This window comes from Tachypleus tridentatus, chromosome 13, assembly GCF_004210375.1.
Source record: "Tachypleus tridentatus isolate NWPU-2018 chromosome 13, ASM421037v1, whole genome shotgun sequence".
Lineage (NCBI taxonomy): Eukaryota > Metazoa > Arthropoda > Merostomata > Xiphosura > Limulidae > Tachypleus > Tachypleus tridentatus.
This window is the reverse complement of record NC_134837.1, coordinates 62346555-62366315: the sequence shown is the minus strand read 5'-3', so window position 1 is coordinate 62366315 and position 19761 is coordinate 62346555. Positions and strand designations below refer to the sequence as shown.

Below are 19761 nucleotides of genomic sequence, written 5' to 3'. Positions count from 1 at the left end.
ATTTAAGACCTAAATTAAAGATTGTTTTTCAGTAATTAAAACATTTTAACAACAAATAATATCAACTGCGAATAAAATTCCAAAGATCCGATAAGAGTGGTAAAGAACTACTAAAATATTTTACGGCAAATTACCTGTACTAATATATCTTACTTTAATTACACCATATTTTTCGTCACGAGCTATCTTGGACCGTTATAATATGAACGTTAGAGATAAGGCGTGGTTACTTAGAAATTTTCCCAACTGAAAAGGGCCCACGCCAATAGTAGTCAGTATTCTTGATATCTTAAGTTTCATTGGCCGTTTGGAGACTGATTATTATAACAACTGGAACATATTTTGCTTATTAGTTCCATTGTTTTGCGCGTATAGTTACACAGTTTTATTTTTGTTGGGCCCGGCATGGACAAACATGTTAAGGCGTGCGACTCGTAATCCGAGGGTCATGGGTTCGCATCCCCGTCGCACCAAACATGCTCGCCCTTTCAGCCGTGGGGGCGTTATAATGTGTCGGTGAATCCCACTATTCGTTGGTAAAAGAGTAGCCCAAGAGTTGGCAGTGGGTGGTGATGACTAGCTGCTTTCCCTCTAGTCTTACACTGCTAAATTAGGTACTGCTAGCACAGATAGGCCTCGAGTAGCTTTGTGCGAAATTCAAAAACAAACAAACATTTATATTTGTACTAATGTTATTAATAATTTATTTGTAAGTGTTGATAGTCCAAGTAAATAACTTAATACAAAAATTATATTATAATTTATTTGGAGGTGGTGATAGTCTAAAAAAATTACTTAATACAATTTTATAATTATTTTATTTATTTTTATGTTTCCATAGAAACAGTTACTGAAGAAATGAGATTGATAGTTTTGGATTTGGAGAGGTCTGGGCATCAAAACCCACATCTCACACTCATTTCAGAACATTTACTACTAATTCCAGGACAAATATCTACTTTCATTCCAGGACCTTTATCTTCTACTAATTCCAAGACCCACATTTACTTCTAATTCCAGAACACACATCTTTTATTCATTGCAGAACCCACATCTCCTACTAATTCCAGGACCCACATATAAATCTCATTAACTACACTATGCTTTTTTTTGTATATAAGTTAAATTGTTTTTATTTCCTCAGTCACTTATGTTCTAATTTACGGTATGTGGGTCAAACTTTTATACATTTTGAATTTATTTGTAAAATATTATAGGCCCACATTTTTGCAAAAAACTTCGATTTTACGAACATATCCCAATATTAGGTGCAAGTTAACTGAATAAGCTGTGATTAGTATTACCAAAGTTTTTAAAAAAGTTATTTTTAACATGTTACATTTAAATAATTACTATATTTGCTTGTTATTCCAAATCTACATAATATCCAGTAAAATAATAACATTTTCTTTCGATAATAATCCATTTTACGTTGTTATAAAACAGTCAGCCGTCCTGCCTGTAAATATCAATTAATTAATAAATCAGTATAAGGCCTTGATTGCAACATTCATCAGTTTTGTGTAATATAGAAACCTTAAATAAAACAAATAATGCTGTTTATAGATACAGTTTTAATTTTGCGAGTGTGGTGGTCCGGTCGGCGTTAGCATCTCGGGCTGTGAATGGTACCGTCCAAGGTGACACTGCTATACGCGTTCCAACCTTGTAGCTGTGAAAAATTCCGTTAATTGACAAAACAGGATAAAGTCGTTATAGTGACGAATACTGATGGTTAGCTGCTTCGTGTCAGATAGAAGTTCAAAATTAAAAGCAGTTAAACCTGAGTCCTGGGAGTCCACGTGCGCATAAATTGGGGCCCAGGTTTAAAATTTGAATTCCAATTTACAAATTTATACGAAAAGTACCTAAAAAAAAATGATTGGTTCCGAATGGGATATAGTGATATAGGGATAAAAGATTAGCTGAAGAGTTGGCGGTGGGCGGTAATGACGAGCTGCCTTCCCTCTAGTATTACACTACTAAATTAGGGACGGCTAGCACAGATAGCCCTCGTGTAGCTTTGTGCGAAATTCAAAACAAAGAAACAGTCCAGAGTACTTTTTTACCTTTTCATACTCTGGTTAGTAATCTGATATCACTATTTTTAAAGCAGTTTTATGTATTTGTAATTGTGTATATATTACAATGATGCTCACTGAAAATGGGTGGATACTTCATTTCAAAAGATGCAAACAAATGACAGATGTAAGTATACTTTAGTAGACTTTTAGTTGATTAAAGTTCCTAAAAGGTTCTAATGTTAGGTTGTACAATAACATTATAAGTTTATTTACTGATAGTATAATATTGATCAAAATGCTTGTGTACAGTTCTATATTGACTTTATTGTCTACGTGCATGAAGTAGTTACTGAGTAAATAAATGCCCGAGTATAACGAAGGTAACATGTGACTGGACAAACATAATGCACGAGCTGTTATAGTGGTTTGTATAAATTGTTTTGAGTTTTTTTTTCGTCAAACACACACATATATTCCTGTTTTATATAGAAGAAAGTGCTTTTGGTGTAATATTTTTCAAAACAGATCAACGCTTTGTTCAGATTATTTATCTGTAAAATTATTCCTCGTCTCATGCTGTAAGTTACAAAGCATCAAATTGATCCACTATTCAAAAATGATCTGTAGCAACCGGCATTATGAGAACAATAGGGTACTTCAAATATACTGCATCCAGAATTATGAAGGGTTATCGGACTACAAAAAACATTCGAGGAAAGTATTCTAATAGACGACGTAAAAAACTGCACCAGCGTGTTTTGATCAGGTTAATACGTAGATCGAAACGAATGGCTTGAATACATTCATTCCAAGGTATCCAAAATACCAGTGTATAGGAGACTGACAAGACAGGGTTACTTTGGAAGTAGGGCTTTCTGCAAATCGAAATTATCAAGAACTCATCGTCATCACCGTGTTACTTGGGCAAGACAGTCATGCCATCTTACAGGATATTGGCAGAATGTCAGCTTTTCTGACGAGTCCCCTTTTCTGCTTGTAAAAGCTGATGAAAGGATTTATATTCATCGTTTGCCTGGTTTTGTTTTGTTTTTGTTTGGAATTAAACACACAGCTATACAATGGGTTATCTGTGGTATCAAACCCTGGTTTCTAGCGGTGTGAGCCTGCAAACATACCGCTGTACTACTGGATAGCTCGTTTACCAGGAGAACAAATGAGGGAAACTATCTTTTCAACAGAGACCACATAAAAGGTGGTTCAGTACATGTTTGGGCAACTATTCATCGTGGTGGAAAACTGCTCTTTATGTCTTCCTTGCCTCCCACTAGTACAGCGGTAAGTCTACGAATTTACAACGCTAAAATCAGGGGTTAGATTCCCCTTGGTGGGTTCAGCAGATAGCCCGATGTGGTTTTGCTATAAGATGAACACACAAATACACATCTTCCAGCGAGATATCAATGGCGCTTCCTACAGGCGTCACATGGAGACGGTATTTCTTTCATATTCTAGACAATAACAATGTTTTACAATAACTTTGTGTTACAAAATTACAATGCGACTTCCCGTAGTGTGTGTATTGTAAGAAATTATCTTGAGTAGAAGGATATTACAAAATTGCCATAGCCTGTAATGTCTACGTATTGTAATTCCATTCTGAACTGTTAGACGAAAGTAAGTCAGAAAATTGCCAATCATGATCATAAATCAACTACTATAGTTGACTGCAGCGCCTTCTAGTGACAAGCTGGGATGAAATCATGATGGACTGTATCAATAACCTCATCAACAGCATACCATGTCGCCTTGCAATGGCTATTAACAGAGGTGGACCAACCAAGTATTATATGTTTAACACGAACTGATATAAAGTTACAGACACTATTTCTAATAATTTGATGTTATATGTTGTCATTATACATGTTTTAATAAGGTTTTCTTGTGATAGGTGAAATGTTGAATTGCATATCTTTGTATGGGTGCCTGATAAAAAATCTCTGCTATTCTAACGAATCGTTATACAAATTGCATTTTCTCAGTTTGACAGCTCTAACTGTATTTGCAGTCCATAATAATGATAATGATATTATTTGTTGCTAAATAAGTAGACATTTTAGTTAAGACTGTATTAAGTACGGTAAAGTTTAGTTCTAACTAAAGTAAAGCAAAAAAACGTAGAGAAGTTACAGTGTTAATTTATTTCTCTATCGAGATAAAGGATGTAGTTAATAAATGCTTAACTAATAATTAATTTAGGTTGTTATATGCAGTCTGTTTTTTAATATTCTACTTTAGTGTTTGGAAGTATTACCTCACTTTAATTTCTACATAACAAATTATACAATATTAGTCCACAAAATCAATACAGTTTCATGTATTTGTTGCTTTAAATAGACAGAAAGTGCAAAAAACAAATCGTCCTAAATTATATTTATATTGTATGTGATATTAACTTGCTGTTGAAGACTCGTAAACTAACAAACATATTCTACAAAGAATGATACGTATTAAGTATTGCCAGCTTTCTATTCCTTCTTTATCTTATATAAATAATCACCTATTATAATAAAGATGAAAATAAAATATTTTAACTATTGATAAAGTTAAGTTGACAAAGTTGATAAAGATCACTCTCCAAATCCACTTTCTGAAGAGTTTGAAATTAAACTAAATTCAATAACAGCCGTTCCATAGAAAAAAATAGTTTTTGAGCACATAACTTAATTTTTTAAGAAACATTGACTTGATATACAAACTAAATTTCATGCCATTACTGATCTCACGCAGCTGTTAATGTTGCTAATACTGTATTAGGTAGCAAGTCAGAGAAAGTGAGGGGAAACGCAGTCTTTCTCGATACCACTGATGGTAAAGAAGTAATCCACGAACCCCCATGAAGTAAAAGTACTTTCTTTGTGCATCAATAGACAAAAGGCATTCTTCACTAAACATCACTGGAAATATAACATTCTTCACTGGACAACGTTTAAATTAAAGCAGTCTGCTCTGGATATCACTATAGGTAAAGCGGTCTTCTCTGTATATTCTTATGGATGAAGTAGTCTTCTTTGGATATCACTAGAGTTCAAGCAGTCTTTACAAGATATAACCGGAAGTAAAGTATTTTTCAGTTGACAATTTAGAGGTAAAGCAGCCTTCTTTGTATATCGCTGTAGGTAAAGCAGTCTTCTCTGGATATCACTAATAGATAAAGTGGTCTTCTCTGGATATCACTAGAATTCAAACAGACTTTACTAGATATAACTGCAAGTAACATATTCTTCAGTTAACAGTATTAGAGATAAAGCAATCTTCTCTGGATATCACTATAGATAAAGTAGTCTTCTCTGTATATGACTAAAGTTTAAGCAGTCTTTACTAGATATAACTGCAAGTAAAATATTCTTCAGTTGACAGTATTAGAGGTAAAGCAATCTTCTCTGGATATCACTAAAAGTAAAACACTCTTTACTGTTGTCACTAGAAGTAAAAGCGATATTTATGGGATATCACTAGAAGTATATTAATCTTCATTAGTTATTACTGGAGGTAAAGCAGTCTACTCTGGATTTTACTAAGGTTAAAGCATTTTTAACTAGATGTCGCTAATGTTAAATCAGCTTACACTAGATGCTACTAAGATTAAAGCAGCCTCTACTAGATGTAGCTAGGGTTAAAGCGCCTACTCTGGACATCGCTGGATGAAAGCAGTCTTCACTGAATATCACTAAAGTTAAAGCAATCTACACTGGACATCATTATAGGTGAAGCAGTCTTCATTGGCCATCACTATATGAAAACAGTCTTCACTTTCACTGAACATCACTAAAGGCAAAGCATTCTTCACTGGGTATCACTGGAACTAAAACAGCTTTCAGCGTAAACCATCAGAAATAAATAAGTTTTACGTGGACATCATTCACTGATATCACAAGCCATAGAAACAGATGACTTACCACATGATTTTGTTTTGAATTTCGTGCGAAGCTACTCGACGGCTATCTGCACTAGCCGTCCCTAATTTAGCATTGCAAGACTGGAGGGAAGGCAGCTGGTTATTACCACTCACCGCCAACTCTTGGGCTACTCTTACCAACATGTAGTAAGATTGACCGTCACATTATAAGGCCCCCACGGCTGAAAGGACAAGCATATTTGGTGTCACGGGGATTCGAACCCGCAACTCTCAGATTACGAGTCAAGTGCCTTAACCACCTGGCGGCCCCGCATGGCCAAGCGTGTTAAGGCGTGCGACTCGTAATCTGAGGGTCGCGGGTTCGCATCCCCGTCGCGCCAAACATGCTCGCCCTTTAGCCGTGGGGCCGTTATAATGTGACAATCCCACTATTCGTTGGTAAAAGAGTAGCCCCAGAGTTGGCGGTTGGTGGTGATGACTAGCTGCCTTCCCTCTAGTCTTACACTGCAAAATTAGGGACGGCTAGCACAGATAGCCCTCGAGTAGCTTTGTACGAATTTCAAAAACAAACTAACCACCTGGCCATGCCGGGCACTGCCATATTAGAGAGAAATATTTGTCATATATCTTATCTTCTCAAATCACATTTCATATAATTAAACCATGAATATTCATGGCTCGGGGTAATGAAACAAAGTCACCCGATGGGTTAGCAGTACGTTTCCAGACTTAAAATTCTAAAATCCGTGGTTTGATTCCAGGCGTAGACGAACGGACCATTGTGTAGCTTTGCGCTAAATATAATAATTTAATACATGATATGTATAAAGGATCTGTGAAACAACATTATTTGAGTGTAGAATATTTCTTCTTATTTTTCAGCTTTTAAGAACCACGTAATACACACGTGATCTGAGTTAACGACGCAATTTCAAAGCATTAACGTCATATTTGAATGAAATAAAAACAGAATAAGGAATTTTGTTTCAAAGTACTCGCTGATTTAAATTATAGATAATAATACAAGTCTTAAGAACTGAACTATATAGGATACAATTTAGTGTTTAAGGAGGTAGAGGGCCTGGCATGGCCAAGCGCGAAAGGCGTGCGACTCGTAATTCGCGGGTTCGCGCCCGCGTCGCGCTAAACATGCTCGCCCTCCCAGCCGTGGGGGCGTATAATATGACGGTCAATCCCACTATTCGTTGGTAAAAGAGTAGCCCAAGAGTTGGCGGTGGGTGGTGATGACTAGCTGCCTTCCCTCTAGTCTTACACTGCAAAATTAGGGACGGCTAACACAGATAGCCCTCGAGTAGCTTTGTGCGAAATTCCAAAAACAAACAAACAAACAAAACATAAGGAGGTAGAGTTCCGAGTAATTCTTTTACAAAACTGTTAGCCTATCTGCCATGTTTAACGCCTGGAAAATATTTTAGAAACAAGTTTAATATGTGCTGGATTCAATATCTTTTACTCAGCATTTAATAAAGTTAGCGATGATTGTAATATTACAACAGATTACATGTTAACATAAGTTTGTTTATAATTAAACATAAAACAACATAATGGGCTATCTGAGTTCTGCCCAACACAAGTATCGAAATTCGGTTTCAAGCGTTGTGATTCCGCTGATATACATCTGTGCTACCTAGTGGCAGAAGCATACGAAAAATAAAAACAAAAGATTTATAAATACGGATGCAATTGGAATAATTATTTCACTTGAGACCTTAAAGAATTCGATTTGAATACATAATAATCGTATAAAAATAAAATTATTAAGTTTCATAAACTGAATTCACGTAAAACAATGACAACAACAAAGAATTGAGAGAAAGAAAAACATATCACACGCCATCTAGTAGTTAGTATTTAAAATCAAGATTAGAGATTTTTAATAATTTGACCTTTGAGAAGAATTTAAGAAAGTTCCTGTCGTCCCTAAGCAATATGATTTACGTTCTCAGCCGTCAGATGGTGGTAAGCATAAATATTATTTTATCTGTATGTGTGTTTTCTTATAGCAAAGCCACATTAGGCTATCGGCTGAGTCAACCGAGGGGAATCGAACCCCTGATTTTAACGTTGTAAATTCCTAGACAACGGAGTACATTTTATTTGTAGCTTAAATGCAGTATCAACACTTGAACCTATTTCCCAACTGATATTTCTATCTACATATTCTTAACAGAAATGAAAAGGAAATTCAAGTTTTGGTTTGATTCTACTCCAAACTAGCAATAGAGAAAAGGAAATTCCGAATATCTGTTTATTTACGCTCTGTTCACTGCGAAAAATCGAACCTCAGCTTTTAGCATTGTATGTCCGTGAACCTACCGCTGATTCACCTAGAATCTGAACATTTATGAGATGGTCTGTTCACTCTCAACACAATACACGAATTTGTCGACTTGGTTAAAACTGTTTATACTTAATTATGTCAGTGAATTCTCCTGCTCTCTTCTGATGATATAATGATTTAGCGGTAAGTTTGAAGATTACAAAGTTAAATAAGTTAGCTTCAATATCACCAGGAGGCACAACACAGATAGCCCATTGTGTAGCTTTGTACTTAAAAACAAACATTCTTTGAGACAACAGTTTAGCCATAAACGAGCGTTATTTCTTAATTACGAAGGTCAAAGAAACTTTGTTGCTAATAAGCACAAAGGTACACAAAGGGCTACCTGTTATGTACCTACACAGGTATCGAAACCCGTATTTTAGCATTGTAAGTTGTAAACCCTCAGTCTTATCGCTGTACTACCGGAGAAGTGTCTTGAAACAACAGTTCATATGACAGTTTTCGCTTTTAATCATTGAGCCAGAAAAAAATGATTACAGAGCAGAAAATGAATGATAAAAAGAGTGTTTTATTCAGGATACTACATATAAATATTTACGAACACACTTAAAGCACTAAGCCTCGTTTTCTTAGCTTATAAACAGAATTTAGAAGTTGTTTACTGCTATCTTATTCAAACTGAATATTAAAGGACGTAATTAGAGTAACAAAGATACCTGTTGTACACTTCAAGAAAGCAACAATTTATTCAAACCAAATCGATCTGTCTAGCACGTTCTATCCAAAAAGGTGTTACGTTATGATACAACCAACACCATTGCACGTGACAGCTGCAGTAGTAACTACAGCTCAGTTGAACTCCTATGATTTGTACTCATACAAGTACACTGTTTGTTTTATGCAAATTAAGTACTGTCGGTCGATCAAAACATGTAATATTAGATGCAGTTAAGCTAGTTCTATTCCTAATCATCTATGCAAGTACGCCAGTTGTTAGGCCTAATGAAACTTAGTGTATTAATTAACGAAGCTTCAAAAACGGCTTCTGAAAATTGCCAGAATACACAGAGAGCCAGACAGATAAGTAGATAAGAAAAAACATGTAACTTTTTCATTAAACAATGATGTAGTTTTTGGGCATGTACGTATTGTTTTAGAGTTTGTGTTTACTCAACATTTCTCTACAAAGCTAACACGAATCTACAAGTTTTTCCCAAAAATATTTCAGAATATTCATCACAGCATACTGGCAAAGTATAAATATATTGTGAAATTTATAAGGAGAGGAGGTTCTAAGGTGCAAAGATAAATCATAAACTTGTTCCAAACTGACTCCTTTATGTCAACGATTTGCAACCATTTTTGAGTAGTTTAGAAAGCTGGATCTTGTTTAAATACGACTGCTAAAAGCGTTTCCATTTTATTTAAAACAAAATTAGTTCCCTAATTTGATTGGACTTTAAAAACATAATTTGAAGTAAGTAAAATACGAATACTTACTCAATAAATACATTGTCCTTAAGTGTTACGTCACTCATGACCCAAGATGATCATCGAGAGCAAGTAAAAACAAAAGAGTGCAGTTAAGCAAAGTGTTCCTTTCAAGTCTGGGATGCATGCATTACAGGGAAGACGGGGTCGGATAGATAGTTTTTACTTTGGAAACAATATTGTTCAAATTTAAACCTAATAATTCCCATTAATCAATGCCTAATTAAGCACGATATTATGCAGTTTCAAATATATATTAATCTAAAGTGAAACTATTAACCCTCAACAAATAACTAACTTTGAAGAATTTTGCTCATTTCTTACAGATGGCTCTGATTAGCCACAGAAACAATATATCTCCAACAGATACCTAACTTGAAACAATTTTTACTATAAGATGAAAATACTTCACTTCCAGATCGTGCTAGATGAACCTGTATCTATTGATAACTTATCGAACGATAAACTTAAAATAATTATTCTAATCAAGTAAAAGTGATAACCATCCTAAAAGTACGTAACTGATTACCTTCAATGTCCCACAGACAAGACAAGACAATCATCTTATCCCACGCCAATTACAAATATCCTGATAGCATGTGAACAATAATTATCTAACTCCCACATGACTGATAATCCATATGAAACATTACACAAACTACCGATAAACAAAGTAATACAAGAAACCTGTATAATAGTAGTAAAGAAGGACATGATAAATATCATTATAAATTTCATCTATATGGTATTTTCAGTCCATTAATTTAAGAGACCTAGTCTTATTATCTTGATTTACCCTTGTTCAAGTTTAGTAATGAGAGGATTGAACCTCCTAAACTCAGTGATTAGTGGTTGGTTCAATACAAGATTGGATAGATATATAGTTTTATAATTATCCGTTTCAATCCAATATCATGCACACATATTACAATCAATAATTCATTCGTTACTACTACAGCAGTTATACACCATAAAACATTATATACTTCACGGCATACACATCTCATAATATTTGATTTAATAACAAGACATTCACAATATGCTATGAACTTATTTAGTATGTTATTCGAGTTTGTAACTGGTTTACAAACCATTGCTTTGCGACATCAGCTGTAACATTCGTGAAATCGTGAAGTGCGCGCGAGTAAACCTATCGCAACTGTAGCTGATGTTATTGTCAGATTCGTGCAACTAAGCATAACATTCAGCAAAGCAAAATTACCAATTACCTTGAGGACCTTCATATCTTCTATGCATGAAACAAAGCGCTCGTCTCCAACCACGTTTCTCTCATTGTCCACCCCATTAGGGTTACCTGCCCGCTCTAATAAAATAATCTTAAAAATCACCTGTTGATCTGGACTTCCTAGCGAGCGTGTATTGTTTTTATGTGTGGTTTACTGGGACCCATATCGAGATAAATGCCAGGCAGAGACGCAGGAAGTGGGGTCTTGTAGTTGAAGGCATATTATGAGTTTTAAAATATTCGACACCGCCAGTTTGAAAAACAATTTCTTCGCTCATGACGCTACTGATCGAAGGCGAAAGAAAACTCCCTCATTGTGTCTTTTACCTTTTTTTTTTTTTTTGTTAGTAATACAGACGAACTGATGAACCTATGTATTTATCCATAATGACGACATAACTGTTTCTAAATTTGTCGTGTGATGATGTGTCTACAAAATAATAATAATAAGGCTCTAAATAAAAGTATTGCGAATCCTCATGTAACTAACACATAATTCTATTCCAGTAAGAATACTGCTTTCAGCCCTGAATATCAGAAATGGGAAGCATCTTCATGAATTTTTTATTGGGTATGGTAGGGTAGGTTATAAGCATTACTCTCAACGCGATTGAGATGAGAACGCTATCCACAATTTAAGCAGTCAGAATATAACTTAATATCGTCCATTTATTTTTAATTTTATTGTTGTCTTGAAGGTTTCTCAACTGGAAATTTTTAAACACGTAAAACAACTCTAAAAAATACACATAATAGAATAAAGTTTAAATCCTCTTTATCACGGGCTGTAACGTATAACTACGCTTTTAGAAATTCAGTTGAGTGTATTCCTAATGAATATACAGAACATCTAGCTTCTTTTATCCAATTCAAATTGTTTGTTTCGGTGTCTTGCCAGTTTTTTTCGTGTCTTATATTTCTTTTTTTTTAATTTTGCAAAAACTTTCAAACACACTTTAGGCTCGGCCAAGCATCGAATAGTGTAGTTCCTTTAAAATGTTTATCAAACACTAATCAAAAACAGATATGTTGCGAATAAATAAATCATGAAGACACTTCTTATATTTGAAGAGTTTGATTTTGAAAGAAGATAATAAACTTATTTGTATGTAGTCTTTTCTATGCTTGTTCGTCGATTAACAATTGACTAAAATTCTGTTTAAGCTAGTTTTAGTTGAAGAATGCTCCAACTGGCTTATTTCAGCTGATTAGCATTCTCATTGTCCTAGTTACAAGTGACGAGTACTTACTGGCATAGTTACAACTAATTAGTACAATAATACGTCTAGTTTCTGTTGACAAGAACTTAGTGGCACAGTTCAAGATAACGTTTAATAATAGGCTCAACTCTAATTGACAAGCACTCTAACTGTCCTATTTTCAGTTGAAGAGTACTTATTGGATTAGTTCAACTTGGCCAGTATTATAATAGCCCTAGTTTCACTTGACAAGAAATCTAAGAGGAATAGTTTCAGTTCAAGACTATTCTAATTTGTCTAGTTTCAGATGACGAATAGTAACTGGCCTAGTTTCAATTGACAATTATTCTAATTAATCTAGTTACAGTTGTCGAATAACCTAATTGGTCTGATCTCATTGACTTAGCTCGTCTGATTTCAGCTGTTAAGAATTATAATAGTCTGGGTTTAAGTTGAAAAGTACCATTACAGGCTTGATTAATTAATCTCGAAGATTCTACAAATTTGAATGGTTTGTTAAGCCTTAAGAAGTTTAGAAAATAGTTTGAACCGTACACAACTAGTAGGCTGAACCAGACCAAATAGTTGAGTCTGTTATATATATGTAAAAACGGCTCATTTGGGTTGAGAAAAATTTTTACGTAGATGAGTGTACAATGTTTCGACCTTCTTCGATCATCGTCAGGTTCACAAAGAAAGAGAGAGTAACTGACCGGAAGGTGACCACATGTTTGTGAGAGGTTGTGTAACTGAGTGTCGGAATGTAGAGGGCGGTGTTAGATGTTTGAATATATAATTTTATATTATCTATTTTATTATTTATTATATTATTTTTTAATATAGATATAAGGGTGTTCCTTTGTATTGGTTTATTTTGGGCTTAAATTGTATAAGTAAGGCTTCTTTAATTTTGCGTTTGTTTATGTTTGTTACTTTATTTAGTATTTGAGTGTTTTCTATGGTTATTTTGTGTTTAGTTGACTTGCAGTGTTCGAAAACGTGTGAAGGTGACTATTTATGTTCTTTAAATCTGGCTTCCATTTTTCTACTTGTTTCTCCAATATAGAAGTCGTGGCAGTTATCACATTGTATTTTATAGTTTTTACCTAGGATAGATCTCAGTTTTATGCCTGGTTTTTGAATCAATTTGGTATTAACTGGAATGCCATATTTTGTAACTAGTTTTTGCCAAATGTTGGTTATTTATCTGCTGATGTCGGGAATATATGGTATGCAGCAGTATATGGTTTCGTGATTTTTTGAGTCGTGAGATATATTTACTTTTTGTTGGTTGATTTTGCTTTCTGTCTAGGTGTGTGCGTATAATGTTAGAAAACATTATATATTTATCTACATCACTGAGTTGAGTCTGTTAGTTAATAAGCAGTCTTCGCATTTTATCTAGTCAGTCAGTTACTCATATGATTGTTGCGAGCATAACGCTGAAGTTTGCGTTTCATCACAAAAATACTGGTATGAACTTGGCAAATAAATGAAATTTGCATTAGACATAGCTTATTGGCGAAGTTAGGTCTATCTGTGTATGTTGGTTATATTAATCGTGGAACTTTAAATTGAAATGTGTGTATATATATATATATATGTCGTTTTTAGCGAATCATCCAAATATATCGGCCCAGCAATAGAAACCGCTACAAAAAAAGTATAATTAGTGCAGTTTCAGTTTGGATTGGTTTAAATAATGTGGTATCAGTTGACTAGTGTACTAATGCATGACCTAGTTCCTGTTAACGACTCTTAAATATTCCAGTTGGTCCTTAATAACTCTTCAGAATTTCAAGTACTTTCTTGTTAGATCGACAGGAGAAGGAGTTGTGTCAAACTGCAAAAAATAGTTGTTAGGGTTAACAAGATGAATTTAGTTCGGAAACCGACTACGTTTAAGAAGTTTTGGTTAACTCAAACAAAAGGTCACACGATAATAATGTACGTATTCAACAGTTGTTACCGAAATTTGTATGATTTTAATTACAGTTCAAATACTAATCACGTAATGTAATGATTCAAATAATTGTGTTTTGTGTGTGTGTGTGTGTATATATATATATATATAGTGTTTTGTGTTGTTTTGTTTTTCTACCCTGTTGCATTACAGCAAAATTAGAACCTTTAAGGAATTTCATTAGTCTGTGAAAAGCAATCCATGATTGCTTTGAATGGTCACTTTAAACATAAGGGCACCAGGACCTTTAAGACATCATACAATCATTGGGTTCATAAGGGGCTTCTTCTTTTAGTTTTGCAGAGGCTTTCTTGCTACTACGACGAATCAAGCTGCGGCTGCGGGGTTTGGCCCGTTGACCTTCAGCACCTTCTAATGTCTCCATATGTGGGGTATGAGCAGTCAGTAGTTTTGGTTTACCCCTGGAGGCGTGAGCGCTGGAACGACGTCTTAGTCTCATTTCAGAAGGAAGAGGGATCTTGGCTAACTGAAGAAATCCTTTAAACAGCTCTTTGATATTTACGTTGTCTTTAGCAGAGCACTCCATAAGTTTGGTCCTAAGTCGAGGAAGATCACAGAAAACCCATTCAGCAACATCTTCTTTGAGAATTTCCCGATTTTCTGGTGATAAATCGGATTTATTCCCCACAAACATCATGGGGACTTCCTGAAAGTCCTCTCGCTGTTCACGAATCTCTTCGAAACATTGTTTCATTGTGTCGAAAGAGGATGACTTTTCGATACTGTAAACAATCATAAAGGCTTGGGCGTTAGCAATGGATAATCGTCTCATAGCAGGAAATTGAAGGTCCCCTGCAGTATCCAGTAAATCCACTTTTAAGGTCATGGTCCCAAGGTCAAACTCTCGATAATGTAGGTCCTCAACTGTTGGTTGGTGTTTTTCACAAAAAGCATTGAACAGAAACCTCTTGACAATAGCGGTCTTTCCGACGCCACCACCTCCTAGGACAACTAACCGAGCACGATATTCACTGTCACCACTCATGGTTCTAAACGTGGCTATGTGGAAGTAACCTGGTGCTGTAAAGAGAAGAAACAAAACAAAAAGGAGAAACTCTGTAATCCCGTGGTAAGTAACACGGGTAGCTCATTCTGTAGTTTTGCGCTTAATAACAAACAAACAATCGCCCTATACAATCTAAAACTATAATTTTTTAATCGTGAATTTTTAATTTTAATAGATAAAAGACTAATATATTAAGCCATAAAAATCAGTTATTTGTCAGCTTCTTTTCCTGATTTTGTTAATTAAATCATCAAAGCTACAAACCGTTACATATCGACGTTAAGCAGAAGTCACTTCATTTTCATGTACACAAAAATGGCAAATACTCACTTTAACGTTCCCACACGGTCATCATCCAACACGTACTTATAATTAACTGGCCTTGGCAATGGAAACAGTTAAAATAGCAACAGTATATGTTATACTTGGGTGTTGATTAGACAAATAGAAATTCTTTTTTTTTTTTTTGCTTTGCTTTTGTATTGGCCAGGTGGATAGGGCGTTTGACACCTAACCTGAGGGTCGCGGGTTCGAATACCTGTTCTATGAAACATGCTTGCCCTTTCAGCTACGAGAAAATTATAATGTGACAGTCAATCCCGCTATTTTTTGGCAAAAAGAGTAGCCCAAGAGAGAGCGGTAGGTAGTGATGACTAGCTGCCTTCCCTCTAGTTTTACACTGTTAGATTAGGAGTAGCTAGTACAGATAGCTCTCGTGCAGCTGTGCGCGAAAAGTAAACAAAAGCCATAATCCTTTTGACTTTGTTTTAGAACAATAATCATATTCCGTAGGACTTTAATTCATGAGTAGCTCCAGAACAATATTTTAATTTAATCGGAATGTTTTCATCTTGTCAATGTACAATATTTCTCATTGTTATGCATGCTAGTATTATTTTAGTACTTCTTTAAAAGTTAGAAAATTTCCCTCATAAATCATATTGTAGGTTGAAAATTGGGTCGTCTGAAAACGAAGTAATATTCACGGTAGCTGCATGAAGTTGTAACCGAAATATCGCCATAAAGTTCCCGTCGAAATCTGATGAGCGCAAAAATTTGTGAAAATTGACAAAAAATTACTTTTAGTGAAAAATCATTTCTATTCGTAACATCTGCTCCTTCTCAGAAGCTCAAAGGTAAATCCTGGAGCTTATAACGCTGAAATTTAAGGCTGTGTTTTTACTAGATAGCAGCTAGGCATAGTGGGAATCTCGTTAATCCATTCGTGCGCGTCAATAATTAGATGATGAGGCATTTGACTATCGATATATCAAATTACTCAGTTTTATGTCGGGGTTGACGATACACACAGATGTTGTTTAACATGAATGGGAACTTGATACGGGGAGACTTCTGATGGAGTCAACAGTTTCTTCCAAGCGAAATATTATTCATTTTTCGCCTTCCATTGGATGTCCAGCGTGTAGAGGATTGTTTGTCTGCATAAAAATTCCTAGAAATAGTTGGACTTGATGTCCAAGTCTGCTAGGACTTCCGTGTTTTCAGGCAGCCAGGAACCACGGGCACCTATTAAGAGACCGTGAAATACAACGGAAGATGCACCTGTTAGATCTTTTATTTGAGGTGCTATATTTTCATAGTTAGAGACCTTTGACTCGTATGCTTCTTTTAACGACTCATACATAAGCGAACCGTCACGTCAACCGCTTTATTATCACGGTGGAAGATCAGATCAGGTCACCGTCGTTCTCCGTTTTCTGTCTCAAAAGTGGATTCTTGAAGAACCTTCCACCATTTATAAGAAACCTCTTTTACCAAATTGTCACATATTTTATTGTGACGACATATTCTTATCGACTTCAGTTTAGGCCATTGACCGCTAAGATGACATAGGGTCTCTCTCGTGTCGAGACAGCCCAGGCATTTGGCAAATTCCTTGTTCTTAGTGAGGTTATCTCTGCTGAAAGCCTCCTTTGTAGAGTATACATTTGTCTTAAAGCCAGACACTTCACCCATTGGTGGGCTTTCATACCAACTGGTTTAAGTAACCAGTGGTTGGCAGATATTGAACCAATGAAAATCACTACACCATGGCCTTGCAGAACTAGCCTTTCCCAGGTTTTCCTTTCATATCTCTCTAATTAGAGTGATGTGTTCCAGATCTCTGTTCAGGCTTAGGAATCGGAAGTCTGGCTTTCCCAGCAATGACTCCTAACAAATCATCTTCTTCTCTCAAGTAAGATGTTACTTTTTCGGATGAGTAAATGAGTCTCAAATACGTTTTGATCATTAAGGTTGGAATAAGAGACACCAGCTTCATAACTGCTAGACCTTCGTCACGGTGACATGAGTAAAGCAAACCGTCGGCCGTGCGGGCCTGTAGGTGACACTAGTTTCTCACATCTTTTCTTAATAAACTGTCTAGTTCTTTTAGCATTTTCAAATTTATTTTGCCCAGTTCAAGTTGGTATAAAAATCTAGGCACGGCAAATTTACATAACATTTTGACCTTCTAATATGGTTTGAAGGTAGTGGTTGGTTTTACAGGTTCACTGCAAACCCCTGTCCATGGACAAACATTTACTCCAAGATATCGGTATGACTGTGAAAGTCTTATCATTGGGAGTGTTTCACCGTTGATTGACCATGGAAAGCAGTCATTAATAGTGAAGGTCTTATTAGACTCCCTAATCAGCATTCCGGCACTCTTAGAGATGTTCAAGGCTGAGGCCGTTACCCGAATAGTATTCATTCATTATATTTAACTTCGATTGGAGGCTAGTATGGTCTTTAGCCAGAATTGCTATATCATCGGCATATGCTAGGGTTGAGACTGGATTCAGTTAGTTACCCAACAATATTCCTTGGCCTTGCTCTTCTAGCTTCTGCAGAAGAGGGTCCAAGGCAATATTAAACAATATAGGAGACATTGGGTTCCCTTGTTTGACACCTTTGTATAGGTTGATTTGGTTGGTGTTCTGCATCCCGAATCGAAAGGTTGTCGTACTTTCTTTATCATATTCTCCACAATCTGAACGAAGTGTGAATGAATCTTAAACCTGGCAAGACTGGCTAATAGTTGTTTGTGGCCAATCGTATTAAAAGCTTTGCAGAAGTCTAAGAAAGCCAGAGTCCCATGTCGTTTGACCTTCCTCGTAATAGACTGAAGCAGAAAGATATTATATCTACAATCAGTCTGAGGAATAAATCCATGCTGTCTGGGATTCAGCTGCACTGTCTGCTCGAGGTCGTGTGTCATAATCCTGGAATATAGCCGAAACATAATAGACGAAATTGTGATAGGTCTCCAGTTTTTGACATCGTGCAGATTACTCTTTCCTTCCGGAATAAACACCAACCTATTGCCTTTCATGCATTCAGGAATGGGATCTGAAAATTGCAAGAGATTGACACATTCGTCAAAGAAACGTCTATACCACACTTGAGACGTTTGAGTAGGAACGGAAGAGTGATGTTATCGGGACCTGCAGCCACTTTCTTCATACCTTGGAGTGTCGCCCTCACCTCATCTGGTGTTATCGGTTCCAGAATATTGGTGTTTGCCCTGAGTGGTAGTGGGCATCCGTCAACATTGATGTTCGTTACCATTAGCAACACCATAGACCTGTTCGTAGTGGTATTTTGCTTGATCTTTACTGAGGCTACATTGGACAGCATCTGAGCCCCCCAGTGTCTTCTGAGCTTGACGTTTACTTTTAAAATCAAACATTTTATGAAGCCTTTTAAAACGTTACATTCGGTGGAGACGTCTATTGTATGGTCTTCTGGAAGGTTTGGGGATTTTAATTTCTTGCTTCGAAGTTCCTTCATTGTTCCAAGACGCTAGTGAATGGGAAAGATCACCAACCCATTGTTTGGTCACAATTTCAACCTCCTGCAATCTTGCTTCATTGAGTCTCTTCTGATCTCTCAGTTGATTGAGGTACGAACAGAATTTGGAAACTTGTTCAAGGAGAAGTATCTCTTTCCAATTTAGTTCCTCAAACTTAAGGATATCAACAGGATCTTCATGACTCATGGTGTTATTTGAATCAATCTGGACAGGTGGTTGTCCTTTATTGAGGTCGCGGCGCTCATCCGAGATTTGCTTAGGAGTCTTTCCGGGTAGTTGTCATGCACAGAGAACATTGATATTCTTACTGCCCAAGTATACTACTTCCACATCCCAGAAGGTTCGTATTTCTTCCTTGGACCATACTACCTGGTGGGGGCGCTCCGTCGGCGTCCTGACTCCTTGAATAAGTATTCGTTCGGCATTTCCGACGGCAGGATGCCGATGTCTCTTATGTTGAGATAAGCCCGACCTAGTCTTAAATTACATTTCAAAGATCTTGCAATCGAAGCTGTTAGAATCTGCTGCGAATGTTAAAGTTCACCGATATGGACATTTCGGAACATGACAAGCGATAGCGTGATGTTTGCTATCATCTTTTCCACAGAATTTACATCGTGCTTGTACCAACGAGTTGTGTTTGTTTGCCAGGTGGGCTGCAAATTTGGAAAAAGTCGTAAACTCGTGTAGACACAAGTCACATGACATTTTTCTTATAGGTAGGTCAACAAATACTGTTGTGTAAAATGATGTCTGTTCCTTCTCTTGACTCATAATTGCCATCCACCGTAGTGATATGGCTGTCATTGTTCACG

The 19761-nt window shown here is 36.1% G+C and overlaps 1 protein-coding gene across 2 annotated transcripts in view; it reads right to left on the bottom strand.

Moving 5' to 3' along the window:
- Window positions 1-8777: 8777 nt before the first annotated feature.
- The window catches only part of LOC143239154 (ras-related protein Rap-1b-like), a 31207-nt gene continuing 20223 nt past the window's right edge, over window positions 8778-19761 (bottom strand). For both annotated transcript variants that reach the window (XM_076480003.1, XM_076480004.1), the window contains exon 2: window positions 8778-15146. In XM_076480003.1, the coding sequence (XP_076336118.1) occupies window positions 14353-15111 (759 nt within the window). In that variant the 5' untranslated portion in view covers window positions 15112-15146 and the 3' untranslated portion in view covers window positions 8778-14352. The remainder of the gene's footprint in view (window positions 15147-19761) is intronic.